The sequence below is a fragment of the Lacerta agilis genome, chromosome 4 (genome assembly GCF_009819535.1).
Source record: "Lacerta agilis isolate rLacAgi1 chromosome 4, rLacAgi1.pri, whole genome shotgun sequence".
In the NCBI taxonomy this organism is placed as follows: Eukaryota; Metazoa; Chordata; class Lepidosauria; order Squamata; family Lacertidae; genus Lacerta; species Lacerta agilis.
Window position 1 is genome coordinate 40,835,564 of NC_046315.1, and position 23,186 is coordinate 40,858,749.

Sequence of the window (23,186 nt, forward strand, 5' to 3'; positions counted from 1 at the left end):
GAAGTGTGACTAGCCCAAGGTCACCCAGGAGCTGCATGTGGAGGAGTGGGGACGCAAACCCGGTTCACCAGATTATGAGTCTACCGCTCTTAACCACTACACCACACTGGCATTACTACAGGGCTAAAATTCCTGTTTGCACAATTGCATACCGGTTCCTCCTCTGTCCAAACTTTGCATCTCTAAAGGATAGTGTGTGCTGCATGAGTTTGGGCACCCCCTGAGACTGGGAACACTAATGTCCAAATAGGGGTGCAGCTGAGTCACCAGCCAAAGCTGATGGAAGGGACTCCACGTTATTGAGGCCACCTGAATTATATGGTTAGAATTTACAAATAAATGTGACAGTTACTGGACAGTTTCAAGAAAAATGTATTTCCTCATATGTCCCAGGTCAGACATAACAGTTTAGGACATTATGGTTTTTTAGACTGATATTGAGCTTTGTGTCCAAACACATCCGCTTCTCTTCCCTTACACTCTGTAATGCAAAACATTTTGGTGTTTGTTAAACCACAGTCTCCCTATTACTTCCAAGCTGTGAAACTGTGGTGGGGACTATCCAGGATATAAAGCTATGATTAGATTTAATAGGCAAAGCTGGTTATAACTGAATGTAGCAGTATCTGTTGCCAAAGTACTGTGGATGACTTGCCATACCACTCATGGCAGTAACCTTTTATAATTTAAACACTTGGATCATCTGTTGCTCAGAAAGCACCACTAATTAACTCAAGGAAAGGGTGATCACCAACTCATCAATAAAGACAGAAATGTTATGAAATATTCTCTTTCAGAGTCAAAGGAGGACCAAGATTGGCCATATCAGCAGCTGCGACTACAATTAATTTTAATGTATTTTAATCTTTGTTGGAAGCCACCCAGAGTGGCTGGGGAAACCCAGCCAGATGGGTGGGATAATAATTAATAATAATAATAATAATAATAATAATAATAATAATAATAATAATAAATTAATTATTACTTATTATAGCAGCCTTACTCCATGGTATAATTTTGTATTTTTATCTTTTGTTAGAATAAATCATTGTCCTAATAATAACCATATAAACCTGAATACAGACATTCTGCCACTGTGTAATATATGCAATACTGATGCCTATTTCTGTCATCTGTCAAAAGATGGCAACTGCTCTCAAGAAAATAAAACCCACTCTAGGGATAAAAAGCTATAGTGCTATCAATTTCCCCCCCCCCCTTAAAACTCCTCAGAGACTGAATGCCAATTATGCATGAAATGCTACTGTACTTCTTCAGCAAGGACTGAATATATTTCCTTGTGAAGGAAAACAAACGTTGGCACACAGAATCTAAAGGAATCACATCTCAACAACACAGGACAAAATAATATCCCTACAGAGAAAAAAGAAAAAACTTTCACCAACTTCTACAGCTAGGTTTAAGTACAGAAACCACCATGACCAATGGACCTTTCAAACAAACAGGAATTCAAGCTACTCAAATGGCCATAGTAAATCATTGTAAGGGCCTGTAGTAATCTTGCTGTGGGTATGTCCTATATGGAGAAATTTATACAATTCAGGAAAATCAAGAAGTAAACCCTATCCTGGTCTGTACCATTTCAAGATGGAAAAGAAGAGCTGTATACAATTTTCTATTGTACCGAGAGAGAGAGAGAGAGAGAGAGAGAGAGAGAGAGAGAAATTTGAAATGGTAAATAGGTGTCCAGGACAAAAAGTCTAAATACTTATAAGCAGCAGCAGCAGCAGCACTACCATAAGCCTACCCTCACATGGCAGCCTGAAGTCAGAGTTCAATAAAAATATTTACTATTCAATTCTGATGACTGTGCTATAAAAATTGATTCTTGTGCTCTTTGGCTGTAATGTACACTACTGAACACAGTTGGATATTTTATATTCTACAGGTGACAGTTCTTGTATTACGGTACTTTTGCCATTTAAGTACAAAACTATGTACTGTATACAAATCCATGCAAAACCTTTTCCATCTGACTATTTTGGTCCTGATGTACACGACAGAAAGCTGGTCTTTACCTCAACTTTCCCACCAGATTATTTGGAGAGAGAGAGAAATATCAATAAATTATTTAGCTACACATTTTGTGTTGTTGTTGTTGTTGTTATAATAAAAGTATGATACTGTGCACTAGAAAGTATCATGAAGCTCTGTTGGGGGAGAGGTAGAAATTCAAAAAATATCACAGAGAAAGAGAGAGAGAGAGCAGAAAAACACAACTTTTAAAAACAGTTTCTGAAATCAGTAATACAATTTCAAAATACAGACATTTATGATTAAGAAAATTCCTGAATGATTTTTAAAAGTTTATAAACACAAAACATTCATACATTCATTACTGATCCCATATAAGCTACTCACATACTTTCCCCCATCACAGTAATTTAGGTTTTGAACCATTATTCCTCCTGCCACTGTAACAGCCATCTTTTTAAACCACTGCACATATATTACCAATAAAAATCCTGTAAGATAGGCCAGCATGATTCCTACATTATGACTGAGGGTCGAAGAGAGGGGTTTGTTGCCACACTGAAATAAATGTGACTTCCTAATAAACACAGGTAGCACCGTGCTGTATATTTCCTGAAGGCCTACTGCAGAATGTTGTGTTTAGGCCTACACCTTTCAGCATCAGAGACAGCATAACTCTGCAAGTTGCTGGGACATCCCAAAGAAAAGAGTGCTATTGCACTCATGTCCTGGTTGTGGCTTTCCCACAGGCATTTGTTTGACCACTGTAAGAACAGAATCCTGGACAATATGAGCATTTGGTCATAAGAAGCTGCCCCGCACCAAGTCTGACTATTGCTCTGGCAGCAGTTCTCTGAGGCTTCAGGCAGCACTCCGGGGCCAGCTCTACCTAATGCCAGGAGGTGAAGCTGGGACCTTTGGCATGCAAAGTGGATGCTGCTATACCATGAAGCTACTGCCCTTCACCTGATGCAGCAGGGCTCTACTTACGTTCTGGAGCAGCTATTTTTTTGTTTTTGTTTTGTTTTGTTTTTGGTCTACTGTAGCCCACTTAGCTCACTTATCAAGTTCTACTAGTTCTACTAGTATTTAGTTTAATCTTCCACTTGCCTTAGTTAGATATAATATCTATTTTTGCAAATACCAACATAAAGTCATTATGGTCATAGAAGCAAATGATTTTGTTATATATATATATATATATATATATATATCCCTATGCATGGGAAATTAAAAAAAAAGATGAACGGAACTGATTTATATACAGAACATCAAAGGCTGCTGGAAAAGAAAACATTGTTTAGTGTCTTATCTATTGAATTACTGAAAATATATCGATGAGGGAAATACCCAGAGACACACAGAAATCAATACAACCGAAAGAAGTGCTGAAATACGGCATTGCATTAAACCTGAAAAGCCAACAATGAAGCTCATTTAAAGAGAATAAGTAATCAACAAGAATCTAACCTTTTCACAGTTTTAGACAGGATTCCTTCACAGCTCTAGCTGGAAGGATTGAAATAGCAACTTCTTCTTTGCAAAGGATGTGCTCTGCCACTGAGCTATGGCTCTTATAAGTCCAAGTGAAAACAGTGATACCTCTGGTTACGAACTTAATTCATTCCAGAGGTCTGTTCATAACCTGAAACCGTTCTTAACCTGAGGTACCACTTTAGCTAATGGGGCCTCCCACTGCTTGTGCATGATTTCTGTTCTCATCCTGAGGTAAAGTTCTTAACCCGAGATACTACTTCCGAGTTAGTGGAGTCTGTAACCGGAAGTGTTTGTCACCCGAGGTACCACTGTATGTGATTTACTTATTCAGTATTCAGATCCAACCATTATGTTTAAATCATAACCACTTGTTGGGAATATGCAATACCAAACCCTCCATGTGTCCCTATTTTCCAGGGACATGCCCAAAATTATGAAAGCCATCCTGGCTTCTATGTCCCCCGCCAGTCCCACCACCAAGCCTGGGGAGCAGGATGAGCCAGTGCTTGTCCCGAGCGATGACAATGACAGTGGTGGCAGCTGCGAGAGAGCACCCAATTGCCTCTACATGGCTACTGCTGGCCTTCTCCCTTGGGCAGCTTGTAGCAGCTGCTGGAAAGTGGGCAATGTCTGTAAACTGGAGAATATCTGTTAAAAGAGCAGTTAAAGGAGCTGGGTATGTTTAGCCTGGAAAAGGAGAGACTGAGAGGAGATATGATGGTCATCTTCAACTATCTCAAGGGCTGTCACCTAGAATAGGGAACAAAGTTTTCTCCTGCTCTAGAGGATAGGACTTGAACCAATAGCTTCATGTCACAAGAAAGGAGATTCCAACTAAACATCAGGAAGAACTTTCTGACCGTAAGAACTGTTCAACAGTGAAATGGTCAACCTCAGGAGGTTGTGGGCTCTCCTTCCTTGGACGTTTGTAAACAGAGGTTGAATGGCCATCTGTCAAAGATGCTTTAGCTGAGATTCCTGCATTGCAGGGGGTTGGATTAGATGATCCTTGGGGTCCCTTCCAACTCTACAACTCTGATTCTATGAGAAGAGGCTGCCACTGCCAAGGCCCAGCCCTGCATGATGTACTGGATCTGAGGGGCAGGCAGATGGCAGGGCTGTCCTGGACAGGGGAAGCGTAGCGGAGTGCTAAGAATTTCTAAGAATTTTTTAATGGTGTGTGTTTTTCTTTTTGTAAATCTACTACAGAATAAAATTAAATAAAAGTGGGATTGATAAGAATAAGAATAAGAATAAGAATAAGAATTTATTTATACCCCGCCCATCTGGCTGGGTTTCCCCAGCCACTCTGGGTGGCTTTAAAAAGAATGTTAAAATACAATAATCTATTAAACATTAAAAGCTTCCCTAAACAGAGAGGTTTTATCAGGATGGTGAAGGGCATGTGTGCTCTGTCCCACTGGTGCAGTGGTAGTGGCACTCACCCTTCTTCTGATAAGAAATGCTCCAGGGTGGGGGTGGTTAAGAGACAAAAAATGAGGGATTGAGGAGGGTGAGTCAGTGGGGCTGTGAGAAAGGTCCCTATTTTCATCTGAGGAATGTTGGAGGGTATGCGGTACTGTTCATCCATACTGCCCAGTAACATTTGTGTATAGACAGGAAATGAGTGGGGCCTAGGAAGTAGACAAGGTGAATTATTGAGAACAGAGTTGTCTTGTCTGTTTAAAATGTTAGTAATGGATATGTTTAAGAAAAACTAAATTTCACAATAGCAGGCTTGTACTTCAGCTGTACTTTTCTAGTGCTTTTTAGACAGTAGCACAGTTTTTTCTTGGACCTTTTCTCTAGACATTCAGGGCCTTACCTAATTTCTAAACCTCAACTAAAAACTTCTGAATGGTTGTCAATGAGTAAAAGGAGTAATCTATTTCAGGTCTAGTGGAAAGTAGAGAAAAGTCTATACTTACTGATGCTGCTCCTCTATGAGCATACAGCATACACATTACGTGAAAAAACACAGTGGTTATTAAGTCTTTGATATGCAGCCACCTATACCATGTTCATAATTTCTCTAGGAAAACAAGCTGATGTGCAGTTTAGGCATAATGCATGCAAATTAATATATTTTAATTTAATGCCATGAGAATGATGATGCAGAAAATCATCTTATGGATAAAAAAATGAAAGAGACTATAGTGAGGAGGATTAAACAATCATTTTATGATGTTTTAATAATTAAATGCATTATATATCCTTAATGTATAATTATTATTATTATTATTATTATTATTATTATTATTATTTATACCCCTGCCCATCTGCTGGGTTTCCCCAACCACTCTGGGTGGCTTCCAACAGAATATTAAAACGCAATAATATATTAAAAATTAAAAGCTTCCCTAAACAGTTTCAAGTGTTAGATGAAGTATACTGTAGGTTGTATTCTAATGTTTTTATGAATGTATCATCTTAATGGGGGGAAATATTCTGTTTTTAGAGGCATTGGTTCTGAACAATTTTAGATATTTAAAACCAGATTTAAAATCTTATACTTATTGCTTTCCCCCAAATAATGCAAAGGAAAACTTCAATGGAAGTAGGAAGGGTTAGATAAGTGGGAGCTACAACAGAATATGTCAGTGTGAAATACTCAAGTTTGGTACAAGCAACTACCTCAGTGAACAAATTTATAAGCAACCATAGTAAACTGCTATGAGTCTAACCATATTCTGTAATGTACAGGTAGTTCACATTTCATGATACTGGAAGATTATTTCGACAACCTGGCACTTGTTTCAACACTTTTTCTCAATAGATAAATATCAGAGGGGAGTATAGAGACAGCAAACACCCCAACTACCGGTAACCCCTGCAGCCACTTGTAACATTTGCAGGTTTGGAAATTCCACAACTTTTGCACTACATTCAAACAGCCAAATTTTCTGTTTCTTATGAAGTAAAGATCCTAGCATGCACCCTTGGACTATTACCAAAATGATACCAAAGTATTAAAGTAGGCAGCTGAATGAAATCCATAGACTGAACTGCAAGTGTTTTAAAATATGAGTAAAAATCGCCGTTTTAGGTACCAATGTGACAGCACAACTTGAGTACTACTTAAAAAACAAAACAAAAACAAATAGACAGGACTGTACATCTGCATTGCCTGGACTTCTACATAACCAGCAGACATCATGATTGTGTCCCTTTCCTCCTTAAGATCTTTTATTAGTTAAGACATATAAATCTCAAATTACAAAGCTTTGATTTTCTAAGCACATATAGAAAATGATAATCTGGACAGCTTCAGTCATTATTCCACCGTACTTCCAGAGCAGAGAATGAGTGAGTTTCTTTAGCCTTTAATTTTATCTTTCTCACTTGGAAATAGCAAACTAAAGAGTTTGCAAGCATAACGAGCAAGTAGATTTATTGGCCTTTTCAGGGGTAATGGGTGGCGAGAACATCTTCAATTACAAGTGCCAAATATGTATCACACATCTCATTGGGACTGGAAACTTTTATAGGAAATCATCAAAAACTTTAGGGCTGCTGTTGTTTTACTGAAGAGTCAGAAGTGTCACACAGATATTTCTAGAGCACAATCAATTAACATGAAACTAACTTTTAAAGTAAGAAATACTGCTTGTTGCCACCACTAGTTTAGAATCATAAACTCATTGAATTGTAGAACTGGAAGAGACCCCATCGCTCATCTCATCCAACGCCCTGCAACACAAGAATCTCAACTAAATCATCCATGAAAGATGGCCATCCAACCTCGACTGAAAAACGCACAGTGAAGGTGAGTCCACCACCTTCTAAGAGAGTCCATTCCAGGGTTTTTTTTCAGCCATAACTCACCAGAACTCAGTTCCAGCACCTCTCCATTGCCATTTTAAGAGAAAGAGGGAGGTGTCCATGGTGAGTTCCAGCACCTCTTTTTCTAGAAAAATAGCACTAGTCCATTCCACTGTCAAACAGCTCTTACCATAAGAAAGTTTTTCTGATGTTTAGTCAGAATCCCCTTTATTCCAAACTAAAGCAACTGGTTCAGGTCTGACCCTCTGTAACAGGAGAAATAAGCTTGCTACATCTTCTGTGTGACAGCCTTTTACATATTTGAAGATGGTTTAACATATCTCCTCTTAGTCTCCTCTTTTCCAGACTAAACACCAATCATTTCTCAAAGTCAAGGACTGACAGGGCTCTGATGAATGTGTGGTGGAGGCAGGGGGCAGGAATATGGCCCAGGAGAGCAGGCCAGCAATTTATGGGGCTTGGTACCACCTGCAAGCAGGCCCTTATAGAGCCAGGCAGAGGCCTGGGCCAGGTAGAAAATGTGCCCCCCCTTTTTTTCTTACCCTGGGGATCTCCAAAGTCTTATAAATAAGTAAGTATAAAGAAGGCTGATCGCCAAAGAATTGATGCTTTTGAATTATGGTGCTGGAGGAGACTCCTATGGACTGCAAAAATATCAAACTTATCCATCCTTAAAGAAATCAGCCCTGAGTGCTCACTGGAAGGGCAGATCCTGAAGTTGAGGCTACAGTACTTTGGCCACCTCATGAGAAGAGAAGACTCCCTGGAAAAGACCCTGATGTTGGTAAAGATGGAGGGCACTAGGATAAGTGGACGCAGAGGATGAGATGGTTGGACAGTCTTCTCGAAGCGACTGGCATGAGTTTGGCCAAACTGTGGGAGGCAGTGGAGGATAGGGGTGCCTGGCGTGCTCTGGTCCATGGGGTCACGAAGAGTCGGACACGACTGAACGACTGAACAACAACAATATAAATAATAGTACTTTTTAAAAATACATAGGGAAAAGGATTATTTTAAGTATTTACATTTAAATAATGGCTGAGCGATTGTGAATATGCTGACTGAGGCCCCCTTTGGAATCAGAGGCCCGGGCCAAGTGGCCCATATGACCCCCCCCTCTGTTTGGGCCTGCCTGCAAGGAGTAAACAAGCACCAGTTGGACTAAAAAGGAATCATGTTTCACTTCTTTCAACAGCAATAGGGACAAATGCATAGGAAAGGAGCTTTGACAGGACAGAAAGGAATGAGGCTGTTACGGCAATAAGAAGGGGCTTCAATCAAATGAATCTATGCCTCTTGCCACATTCCTACATGAGGAAAGTAGACTGTAAACTATTCATCCTTAGCTGATCAAGATGGTGCCACAGAACATGAACAGAAAGAACCAATTTACACCTGCAAATCCATGTCTCTGCTATTTTCCATGATCCCAGTTGAAATCTTAGGGTAACTCTGTTGTGTCTTGTTGTTAATAGACTATGTTTATTTATTTTTTTAATGTTAATCAATCTTGGAATAAAGAATATGGAAATTTAATTGACTAACAGTGCAATCTCATACATGTCTACTCAGAAGCCCTGTTGAGTTTAATGTGGCTTACTCCCAGGTAAATGTGTACAGGATCGTAGAACATTTCAATGAAGTGACATCCCTAGTAATTATACAACTAAGCATAACTAATTTCAAGGTGTAAAATACACAGCGTTCTTTCCAGCTTCAACTGCATTCCACCTCACCATGCCAGCTGTTATTTACATGTAGTGTATGTAAAAGGCAGAAAGCTGAAAGAAAACTATTGTTAAAAGATAGCAATTACTTATGCCAAACAACAACAAAAAAGACAGTGTAGCCAAATTTTTTGTTGGAAAAGAAAGTGATGTTCAGAAATAAGCCTGAAGAATTCAGCTAAGATACAAAGATGAAAGAACAGCACCACCTAGTTCCCTACCTAAAAGTTTCCAAATATATTACAGTGACAGGCTTTTACTTCTGCAAACTTGTTTCAAGAGCCTAGATATTATTGCTTGTTTTATGTCTAAATAATATACTGTAGCATTCAATAGCAAGCTTGCCACTCTTTAGCAAATAGTGTATATAAAACAGATCCAGAAAATACTGTTAAAGTGAAATGAGGCACAACCTATAGCTACAAATTCATCTTTGTGTGTGTGTAAAGCAGAGTTATTCTATTTCCCCTTTTCTGTAAATTCGGCTTTCAATATGCATGTTTAAAAGGGGGAAATGATTCTTAAAAAACCTATACTATACCTTATAAAACCAATGCTTTCTCCAATGCAGACATTTTGAAAACAGACAGATGCAAAATAGCTCTTCAGAGCCTCACAAATCTTCTAAGAATATTGAAAATATCCAAAGTATATAAAGAAGAACATGATTGTTTTATGGGCAATGTATTTTTGAAATGTACTTAGGTATGCCCTTTGACTTAGAGCACACATTTGCACTATTATGATGCTGTGCCCTTATAATTAAAACTTATTCCAGAGTGAAAGTCTTCAGCTTGTACTGATTCTTGTGGAGCCATCCCCTTATGCTCATATAGGTCCCAAATAAAACAAGGTGTGTGCACCTACAGGTATGTATTTTCTTGTGAAAGGTGGACTGTGGCAAAGACATATGAATTCCTGAATCCTGTAGTATTTTGTAGTCATACAGAGGATCTAGTACCAAAGTTGACCAACTTTTTAGGCCAATGGGAACAGCTACAAAATATCTGTGACGGGGGTGTGACATTCTGAGGGGCAGACTGGGAATATACCCTCACTTACCCAAGTTTAGAATGTAACTAAGCTTTAATAACAAAGAAAACTAACAAAATGACTTAATGAGAGAAACTAAATACAGTAACATGAGGTAAGTCTGATGCAAGAAGAGGCAGTTGGTCCCTCTTAACTGACATTCTTAACTGAACACACACACACTGAAAGGAGAGGCAGATTCCGGAGCATAACACAAAGCCCCGCCCACCAGATACCAAACACTCTACTATTCAAATTAGGCCCCAGTGTTTTCTTTACATTACTGAGACCTGTTTCATGTGCAATAGGAGGTAGTAAGTGGACACAATGGTGCCTGGAGCTACTGCACTGGCAAACCCTGCAGTCTGTTCATTCATTCAAATATGAATAATTCAGTTTTCACCCTCCATTGAACTCTCAATAGAGCACACAATAAGATTCCCCATCAAATATAAATCATTAGAATCCAAAACAGCAGACTCAAAGTCATTCAAACAGCAATAATACCACCACAACAGAATAATTAGCTCTCTCTCTTCAACTGATCACTGAAAGCCATTTAAAAACAGCAGGATTTTTAACTTAAATATAGGTTGGGGGGGAACCATTTTAGTTTTCACAGAGTATATCAATGACATGGTGTTACACAACTAAAGCAAAACTACATCTTACTGCCATTGTCTGGACAATCCAAATTGATGGTCCATGTGTATGTTTGTCCCTCAGCAGATTCAAGAATTCCCCTCCCTGGAGGCAGCATATCAGACTATATCTTAGGCAGCCATTTCTAGCACTTTCTCACATTCCCACCAGAAAAGTATAGTTTCCATTAAATTGAGCAACTGTCCTGTTAATTCCACTAGTGCTTTTATTTCACAATAACTGCTTAGAACACATAACAGTCTTCTCACTCATAAGGCTAAAGTTTATTTCCCCTTCACTGTTGCCTTAACAACTTCATAATTCACAGAAGCTGTTCCATTTTCCAGCAATATTTTGGTCACCATTTTATTTTTGGTATTAGTTTTATAATTTCTCAGTTATACTACTAATATATAGTTATGTTTTCATAGTCATCAGTGCCATTACATACTGCTGTTAACTTTGCACACAAGAATATAAACTGTTGTTCCTTAAGCAGCAAATACAGAATGCCATGCAATGTCTTTAGCCTTCTATATGTATATATTTTAATGAAATCCAGCTGTAGTACCATTAAAAGTAATCTCACAGTTATGTTGTTACTAGTAGGTATACATTTTTCTTGAGTCAAGTAAATATAATAGTCTAGTAAGTATGTGGTATTAAAAATGGCAAGATCAACATGGCTTTTATGACGGCTTTGAGATTTGTTTCATCATAAAGAGGAAAACAAATTTGAACTATTATTACGCTACAGTAGTATAATAGCTAGCAATACAACACACCACAAACATAAATGCATTATATGGTCATTTTCACCCGAAACTATGCAGAGTTCAACAGGATTTCACTTAAGTAGTACATTAAAAACAACAACTGCAAATAGCTCTCAGGTGTTTCTATTAAGCTTTATAGTGCATATTGCAGGTGCGGACAACTTGTGTTCCAAGAGCTGTGTCTAGTCCTAACTGCATGTGACCCTTTGACAAATTTAAAAAGCTCTCTGCCTGTTATCAGTTTAGACCTCTGATAAGAGGCAGCTGAGCTGTCCCATTCTCAATGGGGGAAAGAGGGAAAGAGAGAAAAGTAGCACTCCCACTTACTTCTTACTATGGACACAGCTGCCTTTAGTCCCACTTACAGCCTCCCTTTTCAAACTCACATATAATGTAGTAGACTGAAAGCACAAGGACCATTCACCACTCCCCAAGGCCATCAGAGAATCCCAGGTATAAATCACTCATGGACCATGCTATTTTGTGCAAAGCAAGGCCAGGCTAACATTAAATGAGTGAGGCTTGGGATGCTACAATGTGGGCAAGAGCAACTTCCCAACTTCCCCATAAAAGGGCCAGCTGCACTGAGGGAAAAGAGAGTGGTGATGATTCGCTGAAACTTACAGGGATTAAGGCCAGGCTGACAGGCTTTAATCTCTTCTGCTCTTCGCTGTTGTTGTGACAGAGAGTCCCGGAATGTAGGATGCCCAGCTGCAACCAATCAAGATTCCTCTGCATTCTGGATGATACTAATCCTTCCATTTAGTATAAGTGGGATCTGCAATAAATTTTTGCTGTGTATACTTCTGTCCTAGCATCCAAACTCATATTCAGAGTTCTAGCCAGACATTTCCTCTTGTCCCTGCTTCGTTTTCCATTTCTCTTTTTCAACCGACACAACATTCCCTGTCTAGTGAACAGCTCTAGTTCTTATTGGTCTGGGTTCTTTCTTTGTCGGGGGTGGGGTGGGGAGGAGTATTTTTATTATTTTTATTATTATTTTATTTCTTTATTTCTGTAAACTGTAGGATTCCCTTGAGCATGCTGATACCTTCCTCTTGTTTTTCAGTTGCCACATTTTGGTTACAATGCCATGAGCAGTCACCACCTCAATTTGTTATTAGAGGGAATGATTATCATTTGTAAAGTCATCGTCGTCGTCGTCCAGACTGACTTTACTCCCATAGCTTGTAATAACTGGATCACAATGGCTATTACAATAAAAGAAAACTTATTGGTTAGACTTAGCTGTCATAAAATAACAAAAACTTAATAACATGAACAAAAAGGTTTTTAGTGCAGCAGATGAATATTCAGATGCATTACATCTAATTCAGAAACTCATTTCTTATGTTCCCAACTAATTAGTCTGGTCTTTTCCTAGTTAGGAAATAATCACAGCAGTCTCTTGCCATATTGTGTGGCAGAAATAGAAACAGGTCCACTAACACACTGATAATCCAGCAGATGTAGGTCAGTTTGGTATTTTCCATTTGTTCAGATATTTATCCCTAAGCATCTACTGCAACTGACACTGCGAGGTAATTTGTCCTTAAAAATTCTCAGAGCTGTCAGACATTTTTAAGCTCTGGGACACAGAGCTTTGCTAAGTAGAAGTAGACTTCAGGCTCACAAAATATTGTTTTATAAAACAATATATTCTTGGGATAAATCATGGCATGAAAGCACTTTGTCAATAGAAATAACTATATTAAAATGGGATGGGGTAATTAAAAAAAAACATTAAAACTATTAATGAGTGGGAACATCAGATATACCACCTTTATGTTTGAATTAGAAGTTACAGAAACTTTTCCATTGCCCAATATGCACAGTATATAAACTATTTCACTCTAACGTATTCAAGGATATTTTGGTTTTCCATTTGGTTTTCCATTTGGAAAAATAGGGGGAAATATAAAGGTTTAAAATATAAAGGGTTAAAAGATTTAAAGGTTTAAGGAAATACTTATTATCTGCTCTTAGATTTTTTGTAGATCTTGGTGCTATCATATAGTAACAGAATATACTATTTTTGGCATAATAACTTAGAAATATTCATTCCTATAATGTAATTATGGTAATAAATTGCACCCAACAAATATCTTACAGTGCAATGCTATACATGTTCAATACAATTTACTAGATAAATATGTATAAGATATGTATAAGATAGCAACCTTACTAACTATAGACAAATGTATCATCTGTCTCAATTTTATTTATATCCTTGCTCTATTCCAGTAAATATATCATTGAAAATAATACCATAATTCAAGGTAATTTTCTAAATCCATGTTGGCAAGAACTATAGCTTCATACTCTTGAACTTTCACTTTGGGTTTCATGCACTTCAAAAAACTGAAGGTTTACATGAATTGAAAGAAATTTCAACCCCTTTTATTTCCTTGTTTCTTGATTTCCTCTGCATGTATTTTCAAAGTCAGTTCCTTTCCCTTGATGCAGAAGACACAGAAATATGAGGCAAGTAAGCAGCAAAGGGAATTAGATGTTATGTTGCAAAAAGGTCTTCCTACCATGATATGGAACACACTCATCAGATCCCCAGTTTTGATCAAATACCTCAAGATTTTCTGGCATATGTAATATTTTAAAATACTTTCCCCCCAATATTAAATCCTAACATTTATGCTTGATTAGTAATCCAAAAACAGTAGCAATGCTATCATAACTAAAATTGCTGTTACAGGTGGGTAGCCGTGTTGGTCTGCCATAGTCGAAACAAAATAGGAAATTCTTTCCAGTAGCACCTTAGAGACCAACTGAGTTTGTTCTTGGTATGAGCTTTCGTGTGCATGCACACTTCTTCAGATACCTGAAGAAGTGGTATGCACACTTCTGAAGAAGTGTGCATGCACACGAAAGCTCATACCAAGAACAAACTCAGTTGGTCTCTAAGGTGCTACTGGAAAGAATTTCCTATTTTGTTTCTAAAATTGCTGTGTTAGACTCTTATAATATTCACAGCTATTATTTCAGAAGCAAGTCAAAACAATCTTCTTAGTTTAAGGTCAGGTTTGTTTAACAAAAAAAAATCTCAATAAACTTCTTTTCTTTTCTTTCATCTGTGCACGCAAAAAATCTATTTCTCACCTATGTCCTAAAAATAGAAGTCTACAAAAGACCACTGAAGATTGGTTTCAAAGCACCATGGGGACAGTTCAATGCATTAAATCAGGCTAAACTGAATTTAAGCAGACTCATTTATTTGATATCTTGATTTATAGGGTATTTTTTCTGCCCAAGGCCCCTACCTCACCCTCAGAGTGGCTTAAAATCCAATGGCATATGGACACAGATGGCTTCCCAATGTCTCCTAGGAATTTTTCTGGCTGATATGATAAGAGGTGTACTCAGCAGTTTCTGCTAACTGAAACATGTAGGTGGTTTGTCATACTTTCTGTATGACTACATAGATGGCTGAGGGGGGCAGGAGTACCATAGGGTGGTTTCCAGTTATTCAAGGTGAAGTGCAAGCTCTTCTGTGAAACTTCCCTGAAGTTGTCAGATAATCTAAGGGGTTGTCTTGCAACCTTGGTTTTACAGCTTAAAAGTGCCTCTGAATGTTGGCTAGGTTCTCTGAAATCGAAAAAAGAAATCAGTTGAGGAAACTTTTTGTATATATCTGCATAAACCTTTTCCATTCAGATGCATACATTCCATATAAAAAGAAAGTAGCATGTACTGTAAAGTATACTTGTCCCCTTACAGTTGATTCACAGCTCCTATTAATTTAGGCCAGGGGTGGGGAATCTTTGGTCTCCAGATGTTGCTGAACTACAATTCTCGTCAGCTCCAGCAAACATGGCTAGGATGTTGGGAGCTGTAGTTCAGCAACATCTGGAGGGCCAAAGTTTCCTGATCCCTGATTAAGGCCAACAATGCTTTTGTCCAGTATCTCCATTCTGTAGTGACCAGAGAATCCCTGAAATATCTTTTGGCTCAACAGTGTTTCCCAAGGAAGATGAAGGCACCAAACACAAATAGTACCTTCATTTTACCCTATCTAAACGCACTGCTCTGTTCTTGAGTCCAAGTGCTGCTGATAGAGAAAGGGTACACTTAGACTGTGGACGAATAAGCAGAACTCAGTGTGTCATTCATGAACAAGAATAATACAGAGAATATATATGTACAAGAAGGAGTTATTTTGGGGGTAATGCACTTGATAGTTTAATATAGGAACACCTCAGTGCTCTATAGAATAGAGACAAGGTCCTCTCCTTCAGCTCAGCCCATGAAAACCAACCAAAAATTGACACTTCTGCCCCAGCCAAAATGATAACCAGCAATTCAGCTCTTATCATGGCAAAGACAGCATCTGCATGTCTTCAAAGGGATGCAACATTATAAAAACCTAACAATAAGCATACAATTGTTGCCTTCACTGGCTACAATCTCATTTGCTAAGAGTCTTTATGGATATTTCAGAGAGCTAATAGTCAAAGAGGCAGCAGTAGAATCAACTTTCTTTCACACTTTACTTCCTTCAGAGAGGAAAGTAACAGATAGCTAGATTCTGACATTAGCTGAGACCAAATTTTACAACTTGCAAATGAAACTAGAATAAGCATAGTTCCAAAGGTATGACCATAGTGCAGCCATAAGCTTTAGACGTCAACACTGTAATCAGTAGCCCAGAAGTCCGGGGGGGGGGGGGATACATTTGCAAAGCCATGAACTATGTTGTTCTTAATTCTCTCTTTTCAAAAAGAAGTTATCATTGTAAATGAGGAAAACTCTAGGTATCTCATCAGGATAAACAATCTCTTCCAGCATGCCAACTAATCTTAAGAATCCATTTCTCATATTATAGCAATGGAATATAAAAAGGAGGTGGTCATAAGAACAAAAGTTAACATACAAGCAAGACACATTTCTCACATTTTTCTGACAAACAATTTCTGGATTTAATAATAACAAAAATGTATTTAGAGTATAATTTTCACAGTGTTCAACATTAGTGATTCAGAACTTATTTTGTTGCATTTTTCATCAAAAGGACAACATATTTAGGAACTTTTTATTCTGCAAAAACTTCAACAACATAAACTGTTGAAATTCCAAGTTACCATTATACTATTGAAATCAATGTTATGATAAATGCTTTTTCTTTTTTTCTAAATTACTTGCTAAAATTTTCAAAAGGAGTGAGATTATTGCTGGGATGTTTTGCATTTGAGAGATGAAAAGTAACCCCAAACCCAGAGCTGGTAATGGTTATGTGTAGATGTAACAAAGATAAGAGTCACATTTTAACAAGGAGATGCAGCTTTAGTGAACTGAATGGAACTTACTTTGGCCAATAAAATTTCACCTGAGCTTATGAAAGGTCAGGGTTGAAAAAAAGGGTAAGCAAAGCAGAAGTTCAAAAAATAAACTGCAAACACTATGAAAAGAAACAACAACTGAAGAAAAATACCAATAAGAGACATATTTAATGGCTAGTTATATTAGTTCTAACAAATCTGTAATAGAAAATAAGTGTTTTCACTTATGACATGAGAGTGTACTCTTGCTAATTTACATCACTGGTAGTGCTGTAATGGTTGTTCTCTGTACATATATTTTATTCTAATAAATATTCTTCAAGTTAATAATTGTTCTCTTGTATGTCTATACACTACCTCAAATATATCATTTTACTTGGAAGTACTCCTTGAAATCTGAGCTAACTTTCAAGTAAACATGCAATATTGTATAAGATGTTCCTTCCATTTTTTCAAAAAATTTACAAATCCAGAGTTGCTGCTTTAAATTTCAAATACTTTTATTTTTCATTGATATTGGTTAACAAGAAAAACTGTAGCTTTTCCATATATAGAATACAAAAAAGGATTTTGTTTGTTTGTTTATGGAATATAAAAACCAACAAATGTAACATATACAGTTAATGCTGAAGGACAACTGATGTTATTTCCCCCCTGCTATTTAGAAAGGAACAAAATGGAATTCATGTAGGGAGGGTTTTTTTAGCTCTAACATCACATTAAAATATGCTGCCATATATTTGGCAAATTTTGTTTTACATGATGCACTTCATAAAAAAGTACTAGAAACAGATCAAATAAGTTTAAATATTGCCTACTTCAGGATATCGTGAAGACCACAACACAGTTATTTTAAGGCACAATATTATGTATAGAGTGCATTAAAGCCAACTCGTTGTTCCTGCTTATTTTTTAGCAGAAGAAAAAAAATATGTTTCTGATTTTACAGACTCATCAGCAAGATGTTTTGAAAAGACATATCACGAACAACCTCAAACACAATTATTAGCTAGTCATCTACTGACAATCATTCAGTGAAAAATTCACTTCAATCACACATTTTCTCAAGGAACTGTAGGAATTGCTCTGAAATATTTACTCAGTGCCAGTGAAGTATTGAGTGTAACAGCTTCTGCATCTAATACAGTGCTATCCAGTTCTCACAAAAGCACAGCACATTAAAGCATTAGATGCCATTTGCATTATCACACAGCAGGGGGCTACAGCAGCTACAATTCTAGCACTTCTATACACATGAAGTACAGTAAAATATATTTACTGCTGCAATTTCATAGTATATATTATGCAATACACAGCTTATGGAAGTATGCTACTTACCTAATAACTGGTTTTAGTTTATGCAAGTGAGCTTATGGTTGATTTTATAGAGTTGGTAAAATATCTAGCAATTCCAAAGATTTTGCTTTGCAAATTTATAAAACCAAAATAATATATGTTATGCTTAAGTGTCACTGTGGGGGAAACTTAGGCTGTAGAATGGTTAGCTTGAGATATGTGGGTGGGGCTACATTCACATAATCATGAATATTCACTTCAATTATGGGGGAAGAAACTATCTACACATTCATATTAAAATCTAGGAAAGAAAGAGTGCTTCCTCCAGCTTCACTAACAAAGCCATAGTGTTGTTGTTTTTATCCACACCAATATCATTAACTGATGTGATGAAAGTTATTTAAGTACCTATTTTATACTTTCTACAAATGCTACCTGTCACTTAAAAGGCTTTGTCAGTCTTTCCAGAAGCTGAGCATCCATTATCTCTTGGTAGTGTTGATTGATTGTCATAGCTGGCCTCATGGCTAAGAGAGGTCATTCCAATAAAGCCAGATTTCCACATTGACCACCTTGATTATGCAGCCCCAAATCGAAATCAAGATTATACCAGTACACTACACATTTCTAAAAGTAGAATAATAATAATAATAATAATAATAATAATAATAATAATAATAATTTACATTTCAAAATATCTGGATTCCGGGGTGGGGTGGGGTGGGGTGGGTAACTGTTTTAGTAGGCATCTACTAGCAAAATTAGATTTGGGGTGGATTTGGGTTGTTTCACTCTTTATGTAGAAAACACATCCTCCAGAACAGCTACTTAGTGGGGTGGCAAAACGCACAAAGGAAAGGCCAATAGAACTTTCCACTGATAAGATTGAAAGTTTAGAAAGCAAATTAATCTGGCAGGATTTGCTATATTTTCTATACAAGAATAATAGTGTCCACAGTACATTCGCCAAACCTGATGTTAATGCCAAACTCGTTGTGGGGGAGACAGACTATGGAGTTATCAGCATAATAGAAAGTGTCTAAAAATGTACCTACTGGATGTAATATACTATCCTTATCAATGTGCATTTAATTCCTGTGCCATCATTGTTTGACTCCAATCCTACAGAGGAGGGCTCAAAACAGGCCACACTACTCAGTCCCTTACATATGCAGAAATATTCAGTTGCATAAAGAGGAAGGCCGGGCAAAGTGTTTTCAAAAGCAGCCTTCTCAGCTACAGTTTGTAAGACTGAATGTTTGAGCTGCTGTTCTTCTTGCCAGCTGTTGCTGAAAATAAAAAGGGGAAGGTTTACCCAAAAATGAGAACACCCCACATTTTTTAAATATAGGGAAAGTATAGGGAAAGTACCATGTAGGTGATGTAACGACATTCTCTATCCTATATGAAAAGGCCCAGCTTGGTTACCTTCATGTACACAACCAAAAATGCATGGCATTTTTCTGTTACCTGATGCTGCCTGCAGTGGTGCAATCTTTTTCCTGGCACAACCACTGAACTGCTCTGTTATTTTTAAAAATGGACAAATCTAGACAGAAAAATAAGATTTTACACTGACTGTTTATTATTAAACACATGATGCATTGAATGTAGTGGATAGCATTCTAAAAATATCAAGTTTTCCTTCAACAGTAGCAACCATAATCATACTGATAAGAAAAATCAATAAAGGGTGCTTCCCCGTTCTGCAGCAAAGAGAATCAACAATTCACATGGAAATTTAACAGCAAGAGAGGCAACCCTCTACATGTGCCACCTGCCAGATTCCCCAATAAATAATCCCATACAGTAGCACCACAGCAGCTCCTTGTACTATGCCAGTCCCAGCAGCTCACACAGATCGGCAAGGAAAGCAAATAGCCAACCGTATAAAATCATTGCAGCCACCAAATGAAATCATTCCACCTCCTTTCAGCACTGCTTTTTCAAAATCCTGCTTGCTCAGAAGATGAAGCAGGGGTTGCAGGTTTCAAAATACGACAGTCACAGACTCACTTAAAAGGTTACCTCTCCTTTCGGAGGTGGGGTGGGTAGGAAGAAAAAGCTTCCCCTGCCTGTTCTGAGACCTCATCTCATGCTACTGCAAGTGCACAGAGGCATGAAATACAATAAACTTTATAACACTGCTACTGAAGAAGACGGTGGGGGGAATGCCACAAGGTCATACTTGGCTCTTTCTGAATTCCCTATACACAGAACGATTGAGACAATTCTTTGCCCCCGGCCATCCTGATGGGGTGGGGAAGCCAACCATCCTGAGAAAAACACGGGGAAGTTGCTGGTGCTTGCTGACCTCATTTACAGCCTCCAAAAGCTGTCTAGATGATTCTTAAGACTCAGGAGTCCTTCGTCCTGACACATTTGGGTATCTAGTGACCCCATCCTCCCCTGCCCGTGGGAAAGGGAAGGAGAAAGGGGGTAGCAATAGCATCTCCCCCTCCCCTCCAATACTCAAACACTGCAGCCATAAAGGCACACATACACACTCACTCACTCACACACAGGCACGCACATCCATTACCCTCATTGCACATTCCAGCACCATGACCACATTCTCTTAACAGCATCAGGAACAACGGAATCTCTAGGCTGGCTCCCTAACACACATTGCCGATTTGATTTGATTTTCAAGGTGGTGGGTGGTGAGGGAGATGATGGTGGGAGCTGGAAATAAACCACCACCTACTTTACATCCACATATTTCCACAACCATCCATTTGCATAACGACAGTCGCTTGTACACCCCCCCTCCGCGCGCCACTACAATTGTTACATTTCACTTGTGAGGCATAGGATTAGAGCCATTGGTGCAGACATAAGGAACAAGGGGACAAATATAATCCAGCCTCAAAGGAGACTGTGAGGATGCATTCCATATTGGAGGTTATGCCGAGGTGGGTTGCGGGGGGGGGGGGGAGAGAGAATAAAGGTTTAGGAGACCTAGCTCTGCACATCTTTAAGTCTCCAGTAAGCCACGCATGCACAGCCTTCTTCGAGCCTCCTCTTTACCAGCGCTCAGCTTTCAAGCATTTTACTCTCTCTCTCTGCCCCCCCCCCACGGGATGGTGTTGCAGTGCCCACGTTGTTCCTCTCGCTGCATCTCCCCTCTCACTTTTATAGACATAGGCGATGGGGTGAAAAAGAGTGGCTGGAGGGAAAGGGTACGAGGAGTTGAAACCGAGGTGGACGGGGGGGGGTGCTGCAAGACTCTCAAGAGACGGGAGGGAAGGACTTTCAGGGGCGGGCAGGGAAGGATTAATGTTTGTGCAGCACTTTAAGGATGGCAGGCTCTGTACAAGTGGCGGTGCTGGAGGCTAGGAGGTGCTGGTGGAAGAGGAGGAGAAGGAGAGAGAGAGAGAGAGCCGAAGGGTGATGGATAGACGAAAGACGGCGGGGGAGGGGGGCGCACGGGAGAGAAAGGATGGGAAGCCAGGAGGAAGCGAACGGAAGAGATAAAGGGGGAAGGAAGCCCAGGATTAGAGAACCCAGACGGGAGGGAAAGGAGCTTGCGGGCGGGCAGTGCACTGGGAAGGGGGAGGAGGGGGAGCCGAGAGATGCGAAGACAAATGAGGGGCAGGCTGGGAGCAAGTCTCCAGGGAGTGGGGGGGGGGGGAGAGAGAGAGGAGGCGACAGTTGGAGGGAATGAGGTCGAGCGAGGAGTCTTTCCAAGGCGGCGAGGAAAGAGCACAGGGTACCCCTCCAGCCCCACGACGACCCCACCTCAGCCTTGGCACGCACGTCGCAGCCAGAAGTTGGGCGCGAGCGGGGGGCCGAGAGGCGGCGGCGGCGAAGTGGGCACGGGCGGGGGTGGTACCTTGTATGAGGATCCCGCAGAGGCTGTATAAGCGCAAGACGACGCTCGGTTTCAGCCGCATCCTGGGGGTTTCCCTCGGGCTGGTTGGGCGCGAGGCAGAGAATCCCGCAGCAGCTCCTGCTGCTGCTGCGACCGCTGTTCCCTCTTCCTTCTTCCTCCTCTTCTTCTTCTTCTCCTCTTCCTCCTCCTCCTCTCGCTGGGCTCGTCCTCCCCCCAGCAGGAGCCGCCTCCGCCGCCGCCTCCGCCGCCGCAGTGTCTCCCTCAGCCTATCCAGCGGGGTGAAGAGGAGGACCAGGGTCGCGCGGGGGTGCAATGGGGGCGAGCGGCGGCGGCGGCGGCAGAAGCGGCGGCTGGCTTCGCCCTCCTCTTCAGTTCGCCCCCCAAGCCCGTCCTTCCCTCGGTGGGGGGCACGCGGCTGCACACTTCCTCCCTCGCTCCGTCGCCGGCAGGAGTCGGCTGCCCCTTTCTGGAAACACCGGCGAAAGCTCCCTTCTTCGGCCGCCCCTTCTCCGGCCGGTCCGGGTGCTGAGGAGAGACGGGCGGGCAGCTGCGGCGCTCGCCTTCCTGCTGCTTCGCACGTTGCCTCTCACCTCAGCTCGCAGGGAGACTGCTCCGCTACACCAGCCGCTTTCCCAGCTCTAGACACAAGGGCAATCTCAGCGCGCGCACCTCCTCCTCCTCCCTCCCCCCGCCACAATGACCCCTCCTTTCTCCTACAGGACTCCGCCCCCTTCCCAGGCACGTTTCCCTCTCTCTGAATAGCCACGCCTCTAACTTGCCGGGCCACGCCCCCTCGCTGGGCTTTAGACCTACCCCCCGGCACATTTTTTTAATTTTTTGCACAGCCACGCTCTCTGTAGCGTCCTCCCCCTTTCGCAGCCAGGGCCTGACAGGCAGTTGCGGCTCTCCAATAGGAGAGGGTCTATCCTGCGCTGCCAACCTGTCAGCGGGCAGCACCGATGCAAGAGGAAAGCTGATGAGTGAGTTCTGGGGACGGCGGGGGTGAGGGGGATGTCCGCGTGTGAAGGGGACTTATTGCTTTGCAGTGCCCGCCCTCTTTGTCTCAACTTTGGACTGGCATTTGCCTGAGCCTATGAGGAATGCAAGCGGGGTGTTTCCTTGCCAGCCAATGAGCGGTTTGGGAAAAGAATAAAAAGGTGTGGGGAGGTGGAAAGAGGGAAGTCGCTGTCCAAAGGTAGTTCTGAAAGTGGCTGCTTCTCTCGACTTGCGAGCACCCGGCGGGCTGAAGACGGCGCCCGCTTGAAAGCGGCGGCGGCGGCGGCAGCGTGCGTGCGAGCGAGAGAGCGCTTGG

At 40.5% G+C, this 23,186-nt stretch overlaps 1 protein-coding gene across 1 annotated transcript in view; it reads right to left on the reverse strand.

The window, feature by feature from the left end:
* CADM2 (cell adhesion molecule 2) overlaps nucleotides 1-22,559 on the reverse strand; it is a 382,977-nt gene extending 360,418 nt beyond the window's left edge. Inside the window, 1 exon segment of the mRNA XM_033146823.1 lies at nucleotides 21,875-22,559. Within this exon segment, the coding sequence (XP_033002714.1) occupies nucleotides 21,875-21,935 (61 nt within the window). The 5' untranslated portion in view covers nucleotides 21,936-22,559.
* Between the last annotated feature and the right edge of the window lie 627 nt (nucleotides 22,560-23,186).